The sequence below is a fragment of the Dromiciops gliroides genome, chromosome 3 (assembly GCF_019393635.1).
Source record: "Dromiciops gliroides isolate mDroGli1 chromosome 3, mDroGli1.pri, whole genome shotgun sequence".
NCBI lineage: Eukaryota > Metazoa > Chordata > Mammalia > Microbiotheria > Microbiotheriidae > Dromiciops > Dromiciops gliroides.
In genome coordinates this window covers 639517376-639542940 of record NC_057863.1, presented here as the reverse complement: position 1 = coordinate 639542940, position 25565 = coordinate 639517376, and the positions used below count along the sequence as shown (strand labels likewise).

Sequence of the window (25565 nt, the reverse complement as noted above, 5' to 3'; positions counted from 1 at the left end):
GTGTACCAAAAGTCTTAGTGCAGTTTGTTTGTGGTTTTTTGGGATTTTTTGGTGAGGCAATTGGGACTAAGTGACTTGCCCAGGGTCACACAGCTAGTAAGTAAGTGTCAAGTGTCTGAGGCCGTATTTGAACTCAGGTCCTCCTGACTCCAGGGCCGGTGTTCTATCCACTGTACCATCTAGCTGGCTCCTCTTAGTGCAATTTTAAAGCCACTGATGCCTATTAAATTATTTTTATTATTTTTTTGCTTTTTTTGCAGGGCAATGAGGGTTAAGTGACTTGCTCAGGGTCACACAGCTAGTAAGTGTCATGTGTCTGAGGCCAGATTTGAACTCAGGTACTCCTGAATCCAAGGCCGGTGCTATATCCACTGCACTACCTAGCTGCCCCAAGAGGCACCTCTTATAACAAAGCATATTTCAAGACAAAGAGGAAGAGGAAGAAGAGAAAACAAATTAGCCAAACTAATTGATACATTGAATGTTCCAGTTGCCTCCTAATGGGTCCCCCTGCTTTGTCTCTTCCCCAATCTAATCCATTATCCACAAAGCTGCCGAAGTGATTTTCCCTAAGGTTTGCCTATCTCATTTCCCAATTCAGTACATTCCAGTGGCCCCCTGTTGCCCCTAGTAGAAAACATAGAAGGCCCTCGATTGACTTTTCAAATTCTCCCCAACTTGGCTCCACTCTACCAACCTCATTTGAAATATACTCAATCAGGGGCAGCTAGGTGGCACAGTAGATAGAGCACCGGCTCTGGATTCAGGAGGACCTGAGTTCAAATCCGACCTCAGACACTTGACACTTACTAGCTGTGTGACCCTGGACAAGACAATCCCAAAAGACCAATGATGGGGCAGCTAGGTGCCGCAGTGGATAGAGCACCGGCCCTGGAGTCAGGAGTACCTGAGTTCAAATCCAGCCTCAGACACTTAACACACACTTACTAGCTGTGTGACCCCGGGCAAATCACTTAACCCCAATTGCCTCACTTAAAAAAAAAAAAAAGACCAATGATGAAGCATACTATCCACCTCCAGAGAAAGAACTGATATTATTTGAATACAGAATGAAGCATGCTTTTTAACTTTCTTTTATCCAAGTCTTCTTATACAAAATGATTAATGTGGAAATGTTTTACATGATTGTACATTTATAACCTATATCTGATTGCTTACCATCTCAGGAAGGGGGAGGGAAGTAAAGGAAGAAGGGATAGAATTTAGAACTCAAAACTTAAAAAAAAAGAATGTTAACAATTGTTTTAGGGGGCAGCTAGGTGGCGCAGTGGATAAAGCACTGGCCTTGGATTCAGGAGGACCTGAGTTCAAATCCAGTCTCAGACACTTGACACTTAACTAGCTGTGTGACCCTGGGCAAGTCACTTAACCCTCAATGCCCTGCCAAAAAAAAGAAAGAAGAAACGAAAAAAAATTGTTTTAACATGTAATTGGGGGGAAATAAAATATTATATGTTAATGAAAAAAGAGGATCAGCATCCCATTCCATAATAACAATAAATAGCATTTTATAGCACTTTAAGGGTTGGAATACCTACATATACACATACACACATATATAAAATCTCATGACTCACAAGTCAGTGGGGGAAATGGGAGGAGAACTCAGGTGTCCTCGACTTCCACCAGTTGCTTCAGATTCAGTCCAGGGTAAATATGCTCAAGGGAGATGGAGTTTAAAGGGGAATGTTTGGAGAATCCCTAGCTTTCTTCCAAGTGCCACCTCCTAAATAAGGTCTTTCCTGCCTTATATCTATCTTCTATCCAGGGCTGTGTTGGAGCCTGCTCATATGCATCTTGAGAGTTGATGTTAGATTTTCAGTGCCTCAGAAATCAGCAATCTCTAGAACTCAGGGCTCAATTTATTGTTTTGTTGATTGTATAGCCTTAAGAAAGTGATGGAGAAAATGTTTTTTTAAAGCAGATTAGAGTTTAAAGTGTGTCCTGCATACATCTTACCCACCCTGCCAGAGGCAGTGGTTAAACATTTATCAGCATACCACTGTAATATACCTGGGGCAGTTAGGTGGTGCCATAGTGCATAGAGCACTGGGTCTGAAGTCAGGAAGACCTGAGTTCAAATATGACCTCAGGTACATATTAGCTGAGTGACCCTGGGCAAGTCACATAGCTCTGTTTGCCTCAGTTTCCTCATCTGTAAAATGAGCCAGAGAAGGAAATAGCCGGGGGCAGCTAGGTGGTGCAGTGGATAAAGCACCAGCCCTGGATTCAGGAGGACCTGAATTTAAATCTGACCTCAGACACACTTACTAGCTGTGTGACCCTGGGCAAGTCACTTAACCCACATTGCCCCGAAAGAGAGAGAGAGAGAGAGAGAGGAGGAAATGGCAAACTACTCTATTATCTTTGCCAAGAAAGGGGTCAATGAAGAGTCAGACATGACTGAAAAATGACCAAAAAAGTAATACACCTGTATGTGTACGTATATATTGAAGCATTGCGGTATACTGGAAAGAATTCCCAAGCTTTGAACATGTGGGTTCAAATCCTGCCTCAGACACTTCCAGCTATCTGATCACAGCCTAGTTACAACTATTCTCAGCCTTAGTTTCCTTATCTGTAAAGTGGGGACAATAATATAGCAATATCCCACAGGGTTGTTCTGAAGATAAAATGAGAATATATCTAAAGTGCAAACATTAAAGTGCTGTATAAATATTAGCTGTTATTATTTATTTATTTATTCATTTATCTGTCTATTCAATTATTTATTCATTCATTCATTTGTTTGTTCGTTTGTCACCCCTAATAGAATGTAAATTTCTTGAGGACAGAAACTGACCGTTACTGTACCCTTCTTTAGTATAGAGACTATTTTTGCTTTTCTTTGGATACCCAGTGGTGATCACATAGTAGGTGCTTCATAAATGCCCTTTGACTTGCCTGGCTCCCTTTTGGTGCCTGGCACGATTCTCAGTACAAAGGAGATACTTAATGAATATTTGTTTATTGGTTGGTTGGTGCAACACAGGTGAGTCTAATGCTCAATTCAACCATTTATTAAGTGCTTGCTGGCTACATGGCCCTGTGCTTCCCTACTGCCTCAGCCTTGTTTCTCTACCCTAGGACTAGGTGATATTGAAGCCAAGGCAGGCCCACCTCAGCCCATCCCCCAGCCCCTGCCACATCTGCTGATTTTGGACCATTCCCTAATCATCTGGGCAGAAAGCCAGACTGCCCTGAAAATGTCAGTCTCTCTTCTGCTCCCCTCCCTCCCTCCAGCCCTTGTAATTTATGTGCCACTTGCCAGGGATGAGTAATTCCTCTGCCTGGCTGGGCGCTTCAGCTGAAGGATAGGGAGGAAAAAGGAGAGAGACCCCATCGTGTAGCTGGGGGTAGATACCAGCTTTACCCTGATGTGCCTCCTGTGCTTGTGTGCTGGGACGGGCTTCACCTCAACCAGGTCTTGGTGGCCACCCTTGATTCTCTCGAATGTGGGGCGTTGGATTCAATGACCTCTCAGGTCTCTTCTAAGCTTTAGGGTTCTACCTCTACTGTGTTCCTCTGAGCCTTTTGAACAAAGAAGCTGTTTGTTTCTCTGCCTTGAAGTAACTCATCCATTCCTTTATTATCCCTGAATTCCAGTTGATTAAAACTCTGTCCCTGTGATTCACACAGCTTTCTTACATCCCTGCTGTCTTATCCCAGGACTGTAGAAAAATGACATTTAGAGCTGGAAGGAACCTCATAGTTAATTCAGTCCAACCTATACTCAGCAAAGTTACAGGTTTATCCGTGGCCACACAGCTAATAAATATAGAAGCTCGGACCGCAAGTAATTAAAATTCTTGCTTTCTTCTGTCTGCACCATGCCTTTTTTCTTCTGCAGGGTTGTTCTAATTAAAGGTGAGAGGCAGTCTGCCAGAGCAGGACGAGACCTGAAAGAAGTAAACATTTTAGAGACAGAAAGGGCAATGGAGATCACCCTCATGTTATGAGAGAAGAAACAGGCTCAGAAAAGGTTATGACATCCTAGGTCACCCAGTCAATGAATAGAAAATGGTAGAGGTGGGACTTGGACACCAGGTCCTCATGAGCAATGGCATATTCATTAGTCAAGGAATTCACGTGGTTAATCCTAGCCAGCATTGACCATACCCCCATCTCAGCTTCCCTATTCTTTGGGGGGACAACTTTCAGCTCCTGAGGCCAACCCATCTTCTCTAGAGGCTTGGAATGTTGACAAAAGAAAGGTAGAATGACCAGAGGTTGGACCCAGGCACTAACAGCATTCTTTTTTTTTTTTTTTTTGCAGGGCAATGAGGGTTAAGTGACTTGCCCAGGATCACACAGCTAGTAAGTGTCAAGTGTCTGAGACTGGACTTGAACTCAGGTCCTTCTGAATCCAGGGCCAGTGCTTTATCCACTGCGCCACCTAGCTGCCCAACAGCATTCTTTCTATAGTATTTTAGCACACTGATAACAAAACAGTTAAAAAATGAAGCTACCAGATGTTGGACTTCTTCCTCCCTACAGTAGCACCACATCCAACCCAGCCCAATGTTCATTCCCCAAAGGTATTTGTGTTCCTCCATGGGACAGTGTCCCAAAGTCTCCTCTGGCTCTTTCAACTGAATTTAAATTAAAAGTTAATTTAAGACCATGTTTGGTGCTGTTTGCCCTGAGTGCCAAAATTGCTATTATGGTTCTGGCCTGGACCCCACCTGCTCCCATTTGCTATAATGAGAAGAAAAGGGACTGACCCAGACTACTCAAGAGCTGTGGTTGGCAAGGACATAGCACGGCTAAAGGCCCTCTAGCACTGAGCGCTTTATGGCCCTGTCAGGACCAAGGACAGGGCTCCAACCAGCATGACACATTCTTGGGCTGTCTCTGACCTGCCCTAGGCTTCAGTCTGCAGCTTGCGAGAAGGCCAGGTGGGGTGCTGGGGACCCACCTCCCCTTTCCATTCTGGGAGCCTTTAATTGCTGCCTTTCCTTCTGCAGCACGCTCATATGGGTCATTAGAGAGACATTTGGTTTATTTCTAGCTGCAGCAGGCGCTGATCTGTCTGTCCTCCCCCAGCCCCCCTCACTGCCACCAAGCAGATCTGCCTGGCCCTGCACCCAACCCAGCTTTCAGGCCTCATTCCCTTCCCTGAATGGGTCTATTGGGTTGGCAGTCGGGGCAGAAGAACGCATATGCACCTGGAACAGACACTCAGAGCTGAGAACACGAATTTATTTGCAGGCTGGCTCAATGTGGACAGGAGCAGTGGGCCTCTAACTTCCCCTCTCCCTCCCAGCAAACCTGGAGAGGCCCCACTGTCCACAGAGAAGGGAGACCACGCCCAGGAAGTCACATTTTCTTCCCCCCTACTCCCCTATCAGAGGGCTGCAGTTACACATGGACACTAGACAGGTTGGACATATGGGCACAGTGCAAAGCAGGAGTGGGGGTAAACCCCAATACCAAAGTGACTGATGGGCAGCATAGCCCCTTGGGGGAGGGAGCAAGGATGGGGAGGAAGGGAGCTGTCCTTGTTCACACTCCCCTTAACAACAGCCCTGGAGGGCAGACGGTCCCGTTTTACAGATGGGGAAGCTGAGGCACAGAACATCTAAGAAAGAGCTAGGGAAAAAGGGGAATCCTCTCGGGCTGAATTGTCCTCCCAAACCACCCCAAATATATCATCCCCTAATAAATAAGTACCCCACCCCCAATATTTACACAGCAATATTTCCTTCAGTCTATCCAGAGAGTAAAGCAAAGATCATTTCCAATAACAAACATTACACAGATATATGATGTGGCCACTTTTGAGGTGGCAGAGCAGTCAGGAAGAGGTAGGGAGTGAATCTCTAGGTAAGAAGGAGGCTGAAGTCTTCTGCCTTCTCTCTCCCTCAGTGGAGGAAAGAGGGATTGGGGCTAGACAGGTCAATCAGCAATGACTTATGGCCTGGTGACTCATCCCTCTTGAGCCTTAGACCAAGCAGTTGTCTGGGACACGTGGCAGCATGGAGTAGGTGAAAAGCTACCCCCAAGAGCTTGGGTCCAGGGACAAGACCTACGATGCTGAGGAATCTGCAGAGATGAACCCAAAACCCCCACAGCTCCCCTGTGCACATATACCCCCTCTCCAAAGACATGATAATTACTTTCTCAGACATTTTCCATTCACTTCCCTACTACCTACAGCCTCCAGGATCCCTCTTTGGCCTAGAAGCAACTGTTGGGAAAGCCCCCCCCCCCCCACGCCCTCAGCTAACCTCTCTTCCTGACACAGGAGCCCAGGTGACTTCTTGGACAATTCCCATACCCCAATGGTCCAGGCTCTACTGAATCATGGCCAGTATGTTTTGGGTCTCCACATCCCCCTGTAGCCTGCTAGCTGAGCCTCAGAATAGAGCCCTTAAGTCCAGCCAGTGGTGACACTGGCCACAGCTGTATAATTTAAAGTTACTCCTAACTTGTAATGATGTGGGAGCTGGCTCTTCCCCTAAATCCACAGACTTTGCTTTTCCTTCTCTTCCCTGAATCTCAAGCCACCCCAGTACTGTCCAGATGATCAGTTGGCTTTGCCCCAGGAGAGTTTCGGGCTCCCTCCCTAGCAACCAGCCCCAATCCCTAGCTGGGAATTCGTAGTAACAAGATACTCACAGCAAGAGGAAAACACAACGCTACAGAGGATGCAGCCATCTGCCTCTCTCAACAGGCCCTCAAACCTCTGGGGAAATTTTATCCAGAAGCCACTTTAGCTCCAAAGGCAGTGGATCATCCCCCTTCTTACTGGTGGGGGAGGGGGGAAGCAGGAACAGGGATGGAAGGCAGATGACCACAGTGTAGTTAGTATGTGTTGTTTGGGGAAACAGGATAGCCAGGGAGTCCTAACAATTCCACCAGGCAAGATCTGGCTGGGACAAAGGAAGGAGGTGAGGAAGGACGGACATGCAGCAACCAGACAGACAGACACACAGCATAACCTGCCAGTCCCAAGAAGCCAAAGCCAGGTAGATTATAGATCTACAGACTCGGAGATGGGCGGGACCTAGTAGGTCATCTACCCTAAAGCTTCTAGTTGTATAGATAAAGAATGGAACCCCCAAGACATGAAGTGACTTGTCCAAAGTCACGTGGCAAGTGGCAGGCAAGGGATTTGAACCCAGTTTCTATAGCTCCAAATTGTCTGCTCTTTCCACTAGTCTAGCCAAAAGCAAAGGCCCACGGGCTTAACTGGCTCCTAACACAAGTGAACACAGCTCCCAACACGGAAGAATGGGCGGGTCTCCACGGGGTAAACTTTCCACCCTAAGGCACAAGATAGTAGGTATTGGAGTGATGCAGCGGATGATTGAGGATGGGGCAAAGGCTGGGGCTGAATCACCTATAGCGCCCCCTGAGGGCAAGGCTGGGGTTATCTGGACAAGTCGCTAGGCTCATGAATGAGGCTGCCGTGGGGATGTGGGGATCGTGGCTCAGATGAGGAAACAGAAAACCCCTCCTCCTCTTCTCCCTCCTCAGGCCTACTTTCCCCCCAAGCAAACAAGAAGTTGGTCCCCACAGGCACTTGGTGTGAGCCCCTCCTTCCTGTGCCTCTGCTCCTGGGCTCAAAATCCCTTTCCCCACGGTCTACCAGAGGGGAGGAAGCATCTGCCCTTCTCACCTCTCAGCCGCTCCCTATTATCCCTGGGGAGCAATTTTAAGTGCAGGGATCCAGTTCTGGTTGTGAGCTTTGGGGAGGGTCTCTCAAAAGGCCTTCAAGCTTCCAGGGAAAATTGACCCAGAAACAGACTTAGCACTGAAGGCAGGAGGGGAATCCTTTCCTTATAAAATGTAGTTGGGCACCCTTTAGGGGATGGATTTTTTCTCTCCCCCCCCCCATCAGCAGATGGCACAACTTTAACTTTTAAATGCTAATGATTCTCAAAGGCCAACCAAGGGGCATCCTGAGGTATTGCTCAGCCAGGTGTGTGGGAGTCTGTGGATTAGGTGATGCAAAGAGACTTCAGAGAAGTGACCAGTGGAGAAGGGAAGGGTGGGAAAGGGCAGGGATTTGCAGCAGTTCGGAGGGGGGATTCTGATGTGTCTGTGAGTGGTGCAGGGGAGGGGAGGAGATGGCCTCAGAGGGAATAAACGCTTCTTGTCTCTAGAGCTGAATCTGGAGGGCTGTGCTGGTGCAGACTAGCCTAGGACCCCGGGGGCCTCCACTCTCACATTTAACGGTAAACTAAGTCTCCATATTTGTCCTCGAATTTTGCAACATACCAGGGAGACTATATACTGTGGGCCCTCCCCCTCCCTCTGAGGGGCAGGTTCCCCTCGATCCCAAATACTGCTCTGAAAGCTGCAGTCCAGGCTTGAAATGTAGTCAAAAATCACTGAACACTGATGGGAAAAGGAAGGGCCAGTGGGGGAACGGGTTGGTTTTGTCAAAGTTCCCTGAACCCCAGCTCAGTTGTTCCCCCAGCCCGGCCCGGTGTCACCTGGGGCTAGGGGGAAAGGGGCGGGGTCTCTCCTGCACAGATTTCCCATCTAGCCTTCCACATCCCATCTTCCAATGCGCTGGCCCCAGTTCTGGGAACTGGAGTGGAGGGAGCTGGGTCAGAGACCCGAGGCAGGGGACACAGGCAGGGGTGACTAGAGGGATTTGGGGGAAGGAAGAGGGGCTTGATTTGGGTTCAAACAAATGCATCCCCCCTCCTCCCAGAAACCAGAATGCTTTCCCTGCCCAGGTCTCTGATAATCCCCTTCCCACATCACCCAGTCCAGTCCAGTCCAGTCCCGAGGGGAGCCCCTCAGGGCTAAGTCGAGGAAGGGCAGAAGGGAGAGTCCTCCCCTTCCCCCCCCCCCCCACTTCAGGAGCCAAGTACAGTCACACTCTCTGCCCACCTGCCCAGCTGGCTGTCTGGGCCTGGGCTCGCTTTCCCCGGGGCCGGGCCTTCAGGGCTGTCTCCGGCCCCTGGGGCGCCCGAAGGCCGGGTGCATGAGGTTCTCCGTGATGTAGGCCACCAGAAGGCATATGATCACTAGCATGACGCAGATGGAGCCCCCGACGGCAGTCATGGCGATGACTATATCCCTCATGCCAGCCGGCTCGGCCGCGAACTCCACGCATTCGGCGGGCGGCGGCGGCGGCGGCGTCGGGGCCGGCGGGGCGCCGGGAGGGGAGGGCTCGCGCCGGGGCCGGCGCAGCAGCGGCTGCAGGCACAGGCGGTAGCGCACACTGTCGTGCACGTCGGGGACCAGGTAGTCGCGACAAGAGGCGCCGAGCTGCACGCGGTCGCACTGGAAGCGGGTGTAGCTGCCGTCCCAGGAGCAGTTGAGCGCGAAGCCGCGCAGCTCGCGGGCCGGCGCGGCGGGCGGCGGGCGCCACTGCAGCAGGACGCTGCTGTTGCGGAGCACGTTGGCCACCAGCGTGCGCCCCGCCGAGCGGTATGCCTTGCACAGGCGCTGCTGGCAGCGGAAATCGGGCTCGGGGCTGCGGAAGCACAGGCGGCCCGTGCCGGCCTCCTGGCCCTCGCTCAGCACCTTATAGGGGCACCACGGGGGGTCCGGGCCGGGCTCCGCCTCGGGCTCCGGGCTGGGCGGCGGTGGCACGGGTGGCACGGGGTCTCCGCGGACGCAGGGACGCGGGGCCAGCAGCAGCAGAAGCAGCAGGGGCGGCAGCAACCGCCGCCGCAACCAGGGCCAAGGCACCGGCGGGCGGAGCGCACTCATCGCGTAGGGGGCTCAGAGGGGGGCGGGGGACCCCCGGGGCGGCGGCGCCTCGCACCCTGGGCCAAGGTCACGAGGGCGGCGGTGGCCGCCGCTGCAACGCCGGTCTCCGGGCCGGGGTCCGCAACTGCAGCCCCCGCGCCCCCGGGGCATCTCCCGGGCGGGAGGATGGGGAGGGGGCGGCTCCGCTCAGTCAGTGCCCCGGCTCCCACGGTCCTCCATCCGCAGCGGAGTGGTCCTCTTGCTGTCCCCGCGGGCGCTCCGCACGGCTCGGCTCGCTGCGGCTGCGGCGGCCAGCCGGCTCCCTCCTCCCCGCGTCTCCGCCCCCCGTCGCCGCCGCCGGAGCCTGGGAGGCAGGCGCGTTGGCGAGGCGGGCGGGCAGAGCGCGGAGCCCGTCGCGCGCCCCTTCTCTGCCCTCCCCTCCGCTCCTCTCCACTCCCTTCTCCTCCCCTCCTCTCCCCTCTTTTCTCCCTTCCGTTAGTCGTTAGTCTCTTCTCTCTTCCCTCGGTCTCCCTTTTCTTCTCTCCTCTCGCTGGTCTTCCCCGCCCCCGCCAGCGCCCAGTGCGGGATCCGGAGCCGCGCCGCCGCGGTGGGGGCGGAGCCTACATTAACCCTAGCCTCGACGTCGCCCTGCCCCTTGGGGAGAGGGAGAGAGAGGGAGACTAGGAAAGGGTCACCTCGCGAGGGAGCCGCAGGTCTTCTCCCTTGCCTGCCTGCCTGCTTCTCTCTCTCTCTCTCTCTCTCTCTCTCTCTCTCTCTCTCTCTCTCTCTCTCCCTCCCTCCCTCCCTCTCTCTCTCCCCCTCCCCCGCCCCCCTTGGGAAGGTTGACATTTGAGGGAGGGTCCTGATGTTCTAAAGCGTGCTTTCCCCTGGTAAAATGGTGGAGAATAACTGACCATATCAATCTACAAATCTTTTTTAAGGACCTACTATGATATGTGCTGAGTCCTGGCATAAGGACTGGACATGTGATTTTTTTTGGTATAAAGGATGAAGAAAATCATTCTCCCTTTCCCTGTCCCCTTTAATGCTCATGACTTCCCCCTAAGATTATCTCCAATGCATCCCGTCTCTAGCTTGTCTGTGCATAATCATTTGCACGTCCTCCTCCCCCTCCATTAGACCGTTAACTCCTCGAGAGCAAGGACCAGATTTTGTTTTTTCTCTCTCTGTATCGCTCAGCGCTTGGCACAATGCCTGGCATATAGCAGGTGCTTGATGAATACTTGTTGACGCTGGTCAGCAACTTATTGCCTAAAGGGCTGGAGGAGATAAAAGACAGATATGAAATAGTTCCTGCACTCTGGAAGTTTGTACAGTCCAGGGAGACCCAACATACACAAACATAAATAGATACAGAACAAAAAGGAGGTGAGGTAAGGGGAAGACTAGCTGCCGTTAGGGAGGGGAGGCCTCTCGTCAAAGGCCACGTTTGAACTGAACCTCGAAGGAAACTAGGACTTCTGGGAAGAATTGCGATGAGGGGGAAGTGCGTCTCACGCATGGAGGACCACCTGCACGAAGGCAAACGTGGGCAATGGAAAGTGAACTGGTCACCAGTGGCTGAACCGGCTTTACACACACTATTTCATCTGAGCCTCATATCATTTCTGTGAGTTAGATAGGGCAAGTTGTCTTATCCCTATTTGACAGATAAGGAAACTGAGGCACAGGGAGAACTGACTTGCCCAAGGTCACACCACTAGGAAGTATCTGAGGCAGAATTTGAACCCAGGTCTGAATGACCCCAAGTCTAGTAGCATAGATATTGCCTGATACAGGCTGTGTGACCCTGGATGTGACCCTTTCCTTTTCAGAACCTCATCTGTAAAATGAGGGAGTCCTGTGGGATAGATAGAGCTCCCAAATCTCTTCCCATTCTAACCTTTTATGACTAATACTAAGATTTTATGGCTGGATTATTATCCCCCAGAGAGGCAGGAATAGAGTAATAAGACAAGAAAGCTGGCCTCCAGAGGTCCTCAGGCTAAGGAAGACATGAGTGACTGATCCAAAAGGGCTGTGTGATCCCAGTTGGGTCACAGTCTTCCTGAACCAGAGGCTGGCTCTCTAACCACAGTACTACACTGCCTTTCACATGATTTCCCCTTCAAAATGTGACCAAGTTTATCCTGCTGTATTGACTGATGCCTTTCCCTCCCCTCCCCAGACATTTCATTTGCTGTTTTTAACACTTAGAATGCACCCCCCTCCTCTTCACTGCTTGGAGCCCCAGGTCAGGGACTACTTTCTCCATGAAGGCTTTTTTCCTATTCCCTCAGTTGCCAGTTCTCTCTCCCTCTTCAAATTCCTTTGTATTTTCTTAAATATATATATGTATGACTGTATATCTCCTCCTGGGGAATGGAAGCCCTTTGAGGGCAGGGATTGTCTTGTTCTTTGTATTGTGTAGGGGCAATGCCTGGACATGTTGGTTAAGTTGAATTTCCATTTTTTTCAACAAGAGAAAGTTCCCAAAAATTGGGGATATATGTTGGTGGGTGGCAGGGGGGTGAGTGAGACAGTAGCTATCCCCAAGAGCACTCTGGGTTGGGACAGAGCCAGCCACCCAGCCAGCCTGGATGGGACAAATGGGTTATTTCAGGTCTTGCCTCCTCCAAGAAGTCTTCCCTGACTGCTCTAGGCCACAGTGATCCCTTTCCCCTCAGATGTCAAAGGTCCTGGGGTATCAGAACTAAAGACAGTGCAATTACAGGTAGGCAAAACTGAGTGTCGACTCAAAGTACTACCTGTTCAAGGTCACATAATGAGTAACAATCCAGAATTCGGGCCTCTTGATTACAAGCCTGGAGATCTTTCCATTATTTCACACTACCCCTTTATAATTAGCTCACCATGCCCAGCCTTGTGCCAGGCACCTCTGGCACTGTTATCTCTGTAGTACGATCCCTATCCACAATCCCCACTAAATTGTGATTGTCTTTCAAGGCTCCTACTGCCCCCTCCCTCATGCCTTTAGGAATGCCCCCAATTTTTGGAGCTCCTTCCCCCATCAAATTGTCCCATCGAATTTTGAGCTCTCTCTTCTCTGGGTGTGTGTCTGATCTCTCCCATAGAATGGAAGCTCTGATTTTTTTTTCCTTTAGATTCCCCGGCCCATAGCATAGTTTCTGGCAATCAGTAGGCACTTAATGAATGCTTATTGAATACAGGTGGCTTATTGGTGTCCTCCACAGGACCTAGAGTAAGGTTTTGGGTCTAAAGTTTATACTTAGGAAAGACTAAGTGAATATGAATGAATGAAATGAATGAATGAATGAATGAATGAGCCAGCCAGCCATTGCTGAGAAACATCTGAAAAGTTCTTTGAGCTCTCTAGAGAGAGCCTCACTGTTTGTATCACCTCAGCCCTGCCCCCCCTCCAAGATGGTTGAGCCCCCTCCCACTATCTCTGTAGCACTGCCCTGCGTGGATTCTGCAGAGCTTTGGGGACGGGACCTTCAAGTCCCAAAGAAGGAAGTTACCTGCTTCCTCTTCTACCAATGCACTTTGCACTTCTTAGTTTCCCGAAGTGTGAGACTGGGGGGGGGATTGGGGGGGGATGTGAACTCCCCCTCTTGGCCCTAATTCCCTCCATCTCCCTCCATCTCCCCTAGTACCCATGGAATCTTTGGGGAACAGGTTGACCTGTCAGGCTTATACAACTTGGGCAAGAGAACCTTGGCAGGAAAACGTGGCCTGAATAGTTTCCAGGTTCAATTCGGCCAATCCTAGGAGGCTAGACATCCTAGTTTTAGAGCCCTGTGGCCTTCTCCTTCAGTAAAGCACCCAGAAGGTGAAATGACCTCAGTCTACCTTGGGGAGAATGTCACAGGACAGAGGACTTTCCTTATATAAATTCAGTAGGAATCAAATTTTTGAGATACTTTGCACTCCTGAGCGAGAGCTAAATGGAGGGTTTATATCTCCAATTGATAATTCAGGTGACTCTTTTCACAGATGATATTTTGTGAACAGTTACTTGTGTCTTTTTATTGTTTATTACACTATTAATAAAATCTATATCCAACCAAAAACTGTCATTATTATTACTGGGGGCTCCTAGGGAAATGAGTCTGACTTTCATTCCAGAAAGATCCAGGATCAGCCACTTCTACACTTCACAGAAGCATCAGAAAAGGGCTTTAAGGATAATCACTGGAGCAGAGATCTCAAGCTGAAAGGACCATTGAAAGTCACTGTGTTCTCATGCTACAAATGAGGAAACTGAGGAAACTCAGAGAGTTTATGTTACTGGCCCAAGGCCCCACAGGTGAGCACCAAGCTGGAATCTGAACCCTGCTCCTCTGCTTCCACAGTCCCTGGGCCACACTGGCTTGTAGGTCCTAGCCCACTCTCCTGCTCTGGGTGAGCTAAGGGTAAGAGGAGCACTGGGGGACCCTGCAACCAACTAGGTTGGCCACACCACCACCCATCCAACTCAATCGCCATAAGGGCGGCCTGGAACTTTTGTCTCTCCTCCCTCTCTGACTGGAAGAGATGAAATAGCAGAAACGGTTCCATTACCTGGAAATCTCCCCCAAAAACACACACATGCACACATGCACACACACACACACACACACACACACACACACAATGGGTGACTGATAATTTCCATCTTTTTCCTTTTCCCAAGAAAAACTCGGGACTTCTTGGCGATGGTGGTGACTAAGTAAGGCATTTATGCCACTCTCTTAGGGCCCCATATCCCCTTCTCCCAGGTCAACATCACCTAAAGACAGTGAATTTAACTCCAAATTTTATTTTCTGTGTGTACAAAATGGATATTAAGGCCTGGCTATACATTATATACAGAGAAACCCTGGGCCACCTAGCCTCAGAATGGCCCAAGTCAGGGCTGAGCACCCCGCCTCCATCCATTGCCCAATCTCCTACCCTACTGGGCCTTGGCCACAGAGAATCTAGCTGAGGGTCTGACAGCCCCACCTAGGTTCCATTCTGCTGGTCCTGGGGCGGGGAGGGGGGTTGGAAATGACAGTCCCACTCCCTAAACTCCAATCCCCAGAAAGTGATTGGAGGGGAGAGATGGTGGGGAAGGGAAGTAGGGACACATTCAGGAGCCACTTGGGGTCTCCCCTTTAGCCCCTAGAACTGAACCAGGGCCCAGTTCCCAGGCTCTCACCTCCAGCACCCATAAGAGTTCTGGATTTGTCTCAGTCTCGGAACTTGGACTTGGCCCTGTACAGCTCTGTCCATCCCAGCTGGGGCTTCAATGAGCTTGGTGGGCAGAGAATAGAAGCCCCTTTCCCCATGTGTCACGTATGCGTGTATGTGTGTGGGGGGAGTCTCTCTGTCTCTTTATGTCTCTCTCTCCTGGTCTGAAGACAAGGCCGACCAGTCATCCCCCTCCCCAAACAGCTCCTGGTTTCAGTCCATCCTCATCTCCAGAGGAGGCCAGAGACATCGCATCACTGCCCTATTTTACTTTGGGAGGAAGCCTTTGACTCCGAGGCCTGAGCAGGCCAAAGCCCAACATGAGGGACTTGTGGGATGTGGGTGGTTAGTGGGTCAGAGGGAGCCGAGGGCTGGAAAGCAAGGGGTGACACCAAGGGCCAAAAGGATCTCTTTCCTAGCTCAGCCGCTCTCCCTAAGGGCCTCAGACTGTCCTGGGGTGTGTAATAATCCCCCGTGTGTGCCAGGGCAGGAGGGCGGGGGAAGGTAGAGCAGACTCCCCTCTCCTCACCTACAAGTCTCTGAGCCTTTTATGTTCTCTCTAGGCTCCCAGGGTGTGGGGGGGGTCCTCTTCAGGAGGACATGAAGCCTGGGGTTCAGGAGACAGGGGAGGGGAGAGTCAGTAGTAATTGTCTTTCTGGCCAGGGGCCTCTGGGTGACTCTTGTTCTCAGGTACCAGCTCTAGGTCAAGGTTCTCATCCTGGGGGAGAGGAGGGATACACAGACATTACACATCACTGGGGATGGTGAAAAGAGCAAAGCATTTAGTCAGAGGACCTGGGTTCAGATCCTGGTTCTTTTACTCAGAAGCACAGATGCCAACATCTAGGGCCAGCAGGTCCCTCAGAGATCATCTAATCCAGCCTCTTCGCTTTACAGATGAGGCAGACAAATCAAGAGATGTTCCCAGGGTCACAGGAAATGTCAAAGGAAAAATTGGAACCCAAGTGCTTTCATTCCAAAGCCAGCATGCTCTCTACTAGTGGTGTGACCTTGGGTGGGTCACTGGACTTCTTGGGCCTCAGTTTCCTTCTCCATAAAATGAGAGGGTAGGACGAGACGAACCCTAAGGCCCCTTCCAGCTCTCGAATTATGATCTTATGCTTGTATTTGTACCTGAGGGCCCAGCATGTAGTAAGTGACTAATACATTCTCATTTCCATCCTTCCTTATGATGCTAAGAACTGCTCACCTCCGTTTTCCTAGACCTCTGGCTCCAGAAAAGGACTGAGGAAGGGGGGGTAGCTCACAGCCCAACCACTGGACTATCTGGGAGCCCCCAACCAGCCCCCTAAATGTCCCAAGCCCCTCGGTCCCTTCCTCCCTTCCAGCCTTACCAGTTCCTGGTCATCCTGGTAGCCATTCGGCAACTCTGTGCCAGTCCTGTGGGCTCCAGCTCTAGCCTGCGGGCCCAAACCAAGGAGCAAAAGTCAGCAGGTTGGGCTTGTGAGAGCCGGAGCAGCCAGTGCCCCTTCCCCCTGCCCCTGGCTTCACCTCATTCCTTGCCCGGTCCTGCTCTTCTGGTCCTTGTTCCCGGAGCTCCCCAGCTTGCTGGGGTCTTGGGGCCCCCTCTTCCAACCTTGGCCGCTCTACCTCTGCCTCTTCAAACTCATCCTCACCCTGGTTGTTGGGATCATGGGCAGGATCTGCAAGGGCATCGGGTCCCTGGAGAGAGAAGCAAGGGTGGGCAGGGCCCTCCAACGTTGCACCCTAGACCTCCCTCCCCACCAGGGATGCAGGCCCCTGAGACTGTGTACTCACCACCGGGCCCTGGGCCCCTGGCTCCTTCCTGGGCCGTATGCTTTCTTCCCGCTCAATCATGCCAGCATCTGGGGGGAGGGCAGAGGGATCAGCCCCACCACCTGAATTTGGTGGGGGAGGTGCCACTGGCCAAAGGCTCCAATCTGTCCCAGTCACTGCACAGCAAGGGAGTCAGAGTATGGGAGAGAATGATGCCCCCTTCCCCTAGTCACCCATCAAGCTGGGGGCACAGCCAGAAAGAACTTCACAAGTTCAGGGCTCCAAGCCTTTACCAAACATGGCTGACTTTTTAATGAGCCTCAGATGGAGTGACAGGGCTGGGGTGGGGACTGAGGAAGAATCTCTGAGCAGGAGAGCCCAACCAGCCCAGCCCAGCTTCTCTCTCTCTCTCTCCCTCTCTCCTCTTTCCAATCCATCTTTCCACACGGCAGATTGATTTTTCTAATTCATGGATCTAACTCTGATGCTCAGGAAACATCAGTAACCCCCTAGGGCACGTAGGATAAAATACAGCCCCTTAGCCTGGCATTTAAAGCCCTTCACAATCTGAATTGCCAAGTCCTGCATTTATTCTGTATGTATATATATGACTTCCTATGAGAGAATGTAAGCTCTTTAAGGGCATGCCTAGTGCCTAGCAAAGTGTTTGAGCTAGCTAGCTAGCATTTCTATAGAGCTCTACGCAAAGAACTTTACACGTTAACTCATTTGAGGCTCACAGCCATGTGAGGTCAAGGCTATGATCCCCATTTCAGATGAGGAAACTGAGGCAGAGTAGCTAAGTGGCTTGCCCAGGGTCACACAGCTAATAAGTATCTGCAGCAGGATTTGAATTCAGGTCTTCCTGACTCCAAGCCCTGTGTTCTATCCACTGCAACAGCTAATTGCCTGGTACACAGCTGGTACTTAATAAATGGCTGGTGATTGATCATAAGACCTTTCCAGGCTGAACTCTCTTGCATTCTATGCTGAAGCCAAACTGGCCCACGTGGGTGTTCCTTATACTTGAATGTCATTCACCCACCCATGTGTCTTTGAGCTCAGGCTGTTCCCCATACCTGGAACACCTCCCTCTTCACCTCTACCTTGTGGAGTCCCTCACTTCCTTCAAAACCCAGCTCTAGTGCTGCCTCTTTTTTTTTTTTTTTTTTTGGTGAGGCAATTGGGGTTAAGTGACTTGCCCAGGGTCACACAGCTAGTAAGTGTTAAAAGTGTCTGAGGCTGGATTTGAACTCAGGTCCTCCTGACTCCAGGGCTGGTGCTCTATCCACTGCGCCACCTAGCTGCCCTGTATCTTTACATATAATTGGAAAAAATAGAATACTAGTAAATGGGGGAGGAGATGATTGCATAGTAGTCTAAAGAATAATAAATAAGTCAACAAAAAACATTTTTTAATCTATCTCCTGGCATGCAACTATGTGTCTCCTGACTTGCAACAATGAATGTATCCCCCAAGTGTAACAATGTGTGCCCTGACTTGTGACAATGTGTCACCTCCAACAAAGGGCTCAGAATAGAACAACTCATTCCATTTCACCAAGGGGAGGAAACGAGGCCATCTGGCCCCGTAGAACCTGAGTGCCAGGGGTCATTGATTCATAGATTTAGAGTTGGAAGGGACCTTGGAGGCCCATCTGCTCCAATCCTTTCCTTTGCAGATGAGGAAATCAAAGCCCACCGAGGACCCAGAAGGAAGGCAACTTGGCCAAAGCCTCCTGGAGAGTAAGGGGCAGAGCTGGGATTAGAACCCAGGGCCCCTGGGTCTGGCTTCATGGTTCTTTTTGCACCCTGCTGCCACACTCACCCATCTCTAGCTCCTCCTCATCAGGTCCTGCCCTTCTCTGGTCTTCTTTGTCGGCTACCGGATTCTCTATGCCCTTTCCTGGGTTGGCAGGTGGAAGAGGCTGGCCCTGTCCCTGGGGCTGGCTGCTCGGGGGATACTGCTGGCTCTTTTCTTGGGCATTCACTTTGTTGACAATGTCTTGCCAGCTGGGGGATGGAAGAGGGGATAGGGCAAGGTCTCAGGGAGGGCTACCCATAACAGACCTATTCTAGTGCCATAAAGTGTGTGAAGCGCTCCATGGGCTTGATCTCATTTGCTCCCGATAGTGAGCCTGTAGGGCAGGAGCTCCCCTTTATCATCACCTGTCTTACTGAGGCCCCGAGAGAATGAGTGACAGAATGGAATTCCTAAATGTCACCTGACCTTGGGTTTCTGACTCCCCCCGCCCCCATCCATCTATCACTATCTCCACTATGCCTGGGTCTCAACAGCAGCATTTCCCAAGTACTTTTTGGGTGTGTAATGCCTGTGCTAGATATTGACTGAAACTACAAGTACTGGTCTGAGAGCCCGGAAACGTAGCCCAGATGGGACATGGGGAAAGGCCTTATTTAGAGCTGGTGGTGACCTGTAAGGTCCCCTAGTCCCACCCCCTCCTTTTCCAGATGAGGAAACCAGATTCAAAGGCAGGTTCTTTGGTTCCAAATTTAGCCCTCGGAGTTGGGGAGCAAAAGAAGAATACATTTAAGCCGTCATATGCTCCAAAATTGTCGTGTGTGACAAACATGTTGGATATAAGTACATGTACTATGTAACAGGAGAAAATAAGCCTCCACATTTTCTCCTGGAAAGAGCCCCCCATTCTGCCTTATTTGGATCTTCTGGAAGCCGCTCCAGCACTGAAGGGCCGAGCCGTTCAGTAGCTATAGGTCGCATCTCATTCTTCTGTAAAAGACAGCAGAGATCCAGGAGCTTGGCACCAGGAAGTCTTTCCCAAGGGCTGGGGGGTCAGGGCTACCAAAGGTAGCTGGGGGGAGATGCTCATCCCTTCAGCCCCATTTCCCTCTTCTCCCCCCACCTCTGGCCCCAGCCCAGACACCCACCTCTGCATCTGTACCTGTGGGCTACCAGGGGCTGGGAGGGCCTGGGGCTCTTTGTCTAGCCCTGTGAGAGGCTGCTGCTGAGGGGGCCAACCCCGTGGGCTGGGTCTCTCGGAGGAAGTGGAAACAGGGGCTGCCACCACCACTACCTGCTGAACCTGTGGGCAGGGGGAGGCAGCTCAGCATCCCTGGTCAAAGATCCTCCACCCACCTTCTCCCACAATCTCTTTCTTATACACTCAGCAGCTCTCAGTTGATATCAGCTGCTGAGGGAGGGCACAGGGTAGACCTTGGGGTGAGGAGTTAAGCCTTGGGGGGCAGTATTGGGTTTCTCGTGATACACTTTATGCCTGGCGTTGTCAGAAGTCACAGGGACAAGGCTGAGCTGTCTTAGGGAGAGGGACTCAGCTCTGCTTCCCAAGAGACCACCCATTTCACAGTGATCTGGGAGCTCCAAGCAAGCAAGGGCCACTCTACAGAGTTATAGCTCCTGTGCCCCCACCCACTGGGGCCTCCCTTCCCACCATGGAACAAAACACCTCCAGCCTCGGGGAGGAAGAGGAGGAAGCAGCTGGTGAGAGCGATTGTCTAAATGACTTCCGAGCTTGGCAGCCACATCCACAAAAGGGAGGGGGGGAACCACCCGGTGCATGCAGGGGCTGGGGAAATCGTACCGGGGGCCTGCCCGGGAGGCTGTTTACAGTTCTGGTGAAGCGGAGAACATGGCCCTCCATCGGTTTCGGGGGCCAGGCAGGGGGTCCAGAAGAAGGTAACTTCACGTCTGGGAAAGGTGGCCCAGCTGGGGTCAAGGCCTGGGTCCCTGGGGTCAGGGCAGCCTGAGGGTTCCAGTGGGGGCCCACCTCTGGCTCCTGGGGGTTTAGGGCCACTCTGGAGCCTGTGGCAATGAACACCTGCAGGAGGAAGGAGAGGAGCAGGCTGGGGCCCAGCTGAGATGCTATGCACAGGCTCACAAGACCCAGGACCCCGAGCCAGGACCAGTCTCTCCGCTCTATTCCCCAGAGAGGCTGAACGTCACAGGAAGAAGTTACGAAACTGAACTCATTTTATCCACTACAGAATCCTGGTACAAAACCTCAGCTGGGCCTTCCCCGATAATTCCCCTTTTTCCTTATTACTTTCCCCAAAGAAACTGTTCAAAACCTTCTCTCCTGTCAACATCCCCCAGATGCTGATGACTCAGCCTTTTTTTTTACTTCATCAATTCATTCTTTTAAATTTTTTTTTTTTGGTGAGGCAGTGAGGGTTAAGTGACTTGCCCAGGGTCACACAGCTAGTGTCAAGTGACTGAGCCAGATTTGAACTCCTGTCCTCCTGAATCCAGGGCCGGTGCTTTATCCACTTTGCCACCTAGTTGCCCCACATTCATTCATTTTTTAAGTGCCCTAATGTGCTAGCAACAGTGCAAAGCCCAAACCCAAAAGAGTCCCTACCCATAGGGTGTTCACATCTTCTCAAGGGGGAACCACATGAACCCAGAGGAGATCACATAAACTACATACAGATACAAATAATCTCCCAGGGGGTAAGAGGGTAGGAAGGACCATCCAGGGGCTGAGGGCAGGGTCTGTGTCTAGAATTCCTTTGTACTCCCCCAGCGAGTAGGAGGGCAGGAAAGGGGATGAGAACAACTACATGTCAGGCACTTTGCTAACTACTTAACAAATATCTCTCTTGTTCTCATTATCTCATTAGCACAGTGCCTGACACATAGTAGGCACTCAATATTTATTCCTTTCCCTTCCCTCCTTCCCTCTCTGTTTCTGTTTCTTTCCCTCCCTGCTGTCTGTCTCTCTCTCTCACCTTGTCTCTGTCCCTCTCCCTTCTCTACCCCCATACACTTTTTTGTTTGTGTGTGTGTGTGTTTGGCGGGGCAATGAGGGTTAAGTGACTTGCCCAAGGTCACACAGCTAGTAAGTGTCAAGTGTCTGAGACCGGATTTGAACTCGGGTCTTCCTGAATCCAGGGTCAGTGCTTCCATACACTTTGGGGGGGGGCGGGGCAATGAGGGTTAAGTGACTTGCCCAGGGTCACACAGTTAGTAAGTGTCAAGGGTCTGAAGCCAGATTTTAACTCAGGTCCTCCTGAATCCAGGGCCAGTGCTTTATCCACTGCACCACCTAGCTGCCCCCACTCCCATACACTTTCTTTTCTTTTCTTTTTTTTTTTTTGGTGAGGCAATTGGGGTTAAGTGACTTGCCCAGGGTCACACAGCTAGTAAGTGTCAAGGGTCTGAGGCCAGGTTTGAAATCAGGTCCTCTTGAATCCAGGGCCGGTGCTCTATCCACTGCACCACCTAGCTGCCCCCATACACTTTCACTCTCTCCCTTTCCCACCTCCCCAATCCAAAAAATCCCTTCTGTTGACCTTGTTAACCCACCCAGGAACCAACTCATGCCTCTCCCTGCCGTCGCAACATCACCTTTCTCCATGTGCCCCTATTGCCCCTGCTGTCCCTTCAGCCCCTTGTAATCAGCCTCCCTTGCCCTACTCCTCTCTACCCAATGGACTCGTCAGTCCTCATCCTTTGTGAATTCCCTGAAATGTCTGACATTGTTAACCACCCCCATCCTACTGGAAACCCTCGTCTTCAGCATCACTCCAACCATCAACGAGAGATTTCTTTGGCACTTCCTATGTGCCAGGCACTGCATTAGGGGCTGGGAATACAGAAACAGCAGGGACCTTGTCATCAAATGAGCTATGTTTGAAATGTCAGAGCCTTTCTCTCCTTTGGAAGATCCCCAATCTCTTCAAGACCCCTTAATACGGCCATTCGACGGAGGTCTCCCTTGGGCTCTCTCTTCTTGCTACAGTCCCATAGTTTCAACTACCACTTCTAGGCAGAGCTCTCCCCAAAAGGAATGTGGGCAATATTCCTGATTTCTATTGTTTGGGTCCAAACACATTTGGAGAATTACAGTTAGTTTAGGGTTCCATGCTTAAAGAAAGGCTACTGACATCTGGAGAGTGAGGGTCGGGGAGCCAGGATGGACACAGGAACATACATCTGAGCTGGAAGGAACCTTATAAACTGTTAAGTCCAACCAATCCCCTCATTTCACAAATGAGAAAACCAAAGTCCGCTCTGTACAACTTATGTCCATAAGGCTTAAGGTCACACAGGGTGCCTTATGAGGATCTACAGAAGGGAATAGGCAGAAATGCAGATGATTTATACAGATTTTATGTACTACAACTTTGCTGAATTTATTATTTCAATTAATTTTTTGGTTGATTCTGTGGGATTTTCTGACTAAATCAGCATATCATATATAAAAAGTGATCATTTTGTTTCTTCTTTTCCTAAGCTAACTCCCTCAATTTCTCTTTCTTTACTTGTTATATATACTCGTTATAGATATCTATAGCTTATTACAGTAGATAGTAATATGTGAAGTAGTAGTGGTGATAATGGGCCTCCTTACTTTATGCCTGATCTTACTGGAAAGACTTCTAATTTTTCTCCATTACATATAATGCTTGCTCTTGGTTTTAGACAGAAAACACTTATCATATTAAGAACAGGCCAACTTATACCTACATTTTCTAGTGTTTTTAAAAGCAGGTGTGGGATTTTGTCAAAAAGCCTTTTGGCAGAAGGAACTGAGTGAGTTTCTAGTGGAGAAGGTTCATGTCAAGATGTGCTAGATCTCTAGTCATACTTGAAAAGTTGTCATGTGGAAGACGGAGTGGCTGCCTTCTGCTTAATCTCAGATGACAGAACCAGGACCAATAGGTGGCCATTTCAAAAAGGCCAATTTATATGCCCAAAGGGCGATAAAGCTGTGCATACCCTTTGACCCAGCAATCCCACTTTTAGGTCTTTTGCCCAAAGAAATCATGGAAGGGGGAAAGGGACCCACATGTACAAAAATATTTATAGCTGCTCTTTACGTGGTAGCAAGGAATTGGAAGTTGAGGGGGTGCCCATCAATTGGGGAATGGCTGGACAAGTTGTGGTATATGAATACAATGGAATACTATTGTGCTGTAAGAAATGATGAGCAGGAAGAGTTCAGAGAAACCTGGAGGGTCTTACGTGAGCTGATGATGAGTGAGATGAGCAGAACCAGAAGAACATTGTACACAGTATCATCAACATTGAGTGTTGACCTACTGTGATGGACTATATTCTTCTCACCAATGCAATGGTACAGAAGAGTTCCAGGGAACTCATGATAGAAGAGGATCTCCAAATCCAAGAAAAAAAAAGAAAGAAAGAACTGTGGAGTATAGATGCTGATTGAACCATATTATTTCTTTTGTTTTGGGTGCTGTTGTTTTTTTTTTCTATTTTGAGGTTTTGCATCACTGCTCTGATTCTTTCTCTTGTAACAGGATTAATGCAGAAATAGGATTAATGTTATTATGTGTATATATATGTGTGTGTATATATATATATATATGTATATGTATAGATATATATAGATATAACCTATATCAGATTACCTGCTGTCTAGGGGAGGGGGGGAGGGAGGGGAGGGAGGGAGGGAGAAAAATCTGAAAGTGTAAAGCATGTATAAACAAAAGTTGAGAACTATCTTTACATGTAACGGAAAAAATAAAATATCTCAAAAAAAAAAAAAAAAAAAGGCCAATTTAGGCGTGATAGATAGAAAAATTTCCTAACAATTAGAGCTGTCCCAAAGCTGGGTAGGCTTCCTTCAGGGTTAGGATCCCAGTAAACTAACAAAATTCTAAGGTCCCCTGGGGCCCCAGAGAGGATCCCTTTTACAGGTGAATAAATTGAGGCACAGGGAGTCTTCAGAACTGGAATTCTCAATTCCAGCTTCTAGACTGTACCTTTTTCCAGTGGGAGGCCCTCCTCACATTGCACCAGCCCCACCCTCAGGAGTTCAGAGAAGCCCTGGCCTTTCCCTACCTGAGGCTTCCTGAGCTGAGCCTGCTGCCTCGGGGCCTGGAGGAACTGCTGCTGCTGCTGCTGCTGCCGCTGGCTGCCCCCAGGGTCCTGGAAGCTGGGCATCTTCTGCAAGGCTTCCTTGAGCTGTCTGAACTCCTCCATCTGGGACTAAAAAGGGGGAGAGAATGGGGTTGTTGGGGTTAACCTACTCACGTCATCACCACTTAAACAACCAGCCTTTCTCTCCCCTCATTGGAGAGGCAAAAAATCAGAGATTTAGGGACCTTAGAGGAGAATGTGGGGAAGGACAGACAAGCATTTATTAAGCACCTACTATGTGCCAGGCTCTGGCACATTTGATCCCCACGACAACCCTGGGAAGTAGGTGCTATTATGGTCCTACTTTTACAGCCGAGGAAACTGAGGCAAATAGAAGTTAAGTGACTTGCCCAGGGTCACACAGCTAGGAAGTGTCTGAGACCAAATTTGATGTCAGATCTTTCTGACTGCTGGTCCCGACCTGTATCTACTGTGCCTCTGAGCTGCCTTAGAGGTTTTCGAGTCCAACTCCCTCATTTTACAGCTGAGGAAACTGAGGCCAGAGAGGTTGAAGACCTGCCCAGGGGTCACACAGGAAGAAGGCAACACAAAGAGGCAGAATGTTCATCCAGGTGCTTGCCCTCCAAACCCAGCCCTCTCCCCACTGGGCCGTGTTGCCTCCTCTGGTGGTGGGGAAGACAGACACACCTGGCCTGCCTCTCACCTGGGCATTCCGCAGCTGGGTGTGAACATCCTGGTGAGCCTTCCTCAATAGCTTGCTTTCCTCTCGAAGTTTGTACACTGTGTCTGTGGGGTAGGAGAGTCATGGGCTGAGTAACCGAGGGAAGGGAGCACCCTGCATCCCTCTGCCGACTCCTGAGATCCTGTCAGGCCCCAAGGAGATGAATCACAGCTCAGGGCTCTCCAGAGGTCCTGGCTTCAGGCCGGCACACTGGACGCTCTGGGAGTTACCTGGTAGCGGCTGCTTCCTGTGGATATGGGTCCTGTCCCCCTGCCTTACTCCACTCTAAAGTCCAGGACCCAGCTGTTAGATCAGCAGTCCCCTGGAAATAAGGCAGTGTCTGTCCTGCGAGAAGTAGCAGTT

The 25565-nt window shown here is 50.4% G+C and overlaps 2 protein-coding genes across 7 annotated transcripts in view; both read right to left on the bottom strand.

Annotated features, from left to right (window-relative positions):
- Positions 1-2754: 2754 nt before the first annotated feature.
- FNDC10 (fibronectin type III domain containing 10) lies at positions 2755-9844 on the bottom strand. Of its 2 annotated transcripts, XR_006355747.1 has the most exons (2): positions 8872-9844; positions 2755-3920 (listed from the first exon to the last, which is right to left on the bottom strand). XR_006355747.1 is itself a non-coding variant. In XM_043997326.1 (1 exon), the coding sequence occupies exon 1, from the start codon at positions 9697-9699 to the stop codon at positions 8923-8925; it is 777 nt and encodes a 258-aa protein (XP_043853261.1). In that variant the 5' UTR covers positions 9700-9844; the 3' UTR covers positions 5210-8922. The 2 variants fall into 2 exon arrangements, 1 of the variants encoding a protein (XP_043853261.1); XM_043997326.1 differs by lacking the exon at positions 2755-3920 and having other exon boundaries at positions 5210-9844.
- A 4612-nt stretch (positions 9845-14456) lies between these two features.
- The window catches only part of LOC122749441 (Golgi integral membrane protein 4-like), a 50872-nt gene continuing 39763 nt past the window's right edge, over positions 14457-25565 (bottom strand). For all 5 annotated transcript variants that reach the window (XM_043995816.1, XM_043995817.1, XM_043995813.1 and 2 more), the window contains 9 exons: positions 25185-25267; positions 24443-24589; positions 20214-20450; positions 19543-19697; positions 18461-18645; positions 16654-16721; positions 16387-16557; positions 16230-16295; positions 14457-15592 (listed from right to left, as the gene is read on the bottom strand). In XM_043995816.1, the coding sequence (XP_043851751.1) occupies positions 15512-15592; positions 16230-16295; positions 16387-16557; positions 16654-16721; positions 18461-18645; positions 19543-19697; positions 20214-20450; positions 24443-24589; positions 25185-25267 (1193 nt within the window). In that variant the 3' untranslated portion in view covers positions 14457-15511. The remainder of the gene's footprint in view (positions 15593-16229; positions 16296-16386; positions 16558-16653; positions 16722-18460; positions 18646-19542; positions 19698-20213; positions 20451-24442; positions 24590-25184; positions 25268-25565) is intronic.

Bases quoted from the DNA above. Each gene is read 5' to 3' on its own strand.
- FNDC10 (XM_043997326.1), bottom strand. From the start codon at position 9,699: ATGAGTGCGCTCCGCCCGCCGGTGCCTTGGCCCTGGTTGCGGCGGCGG.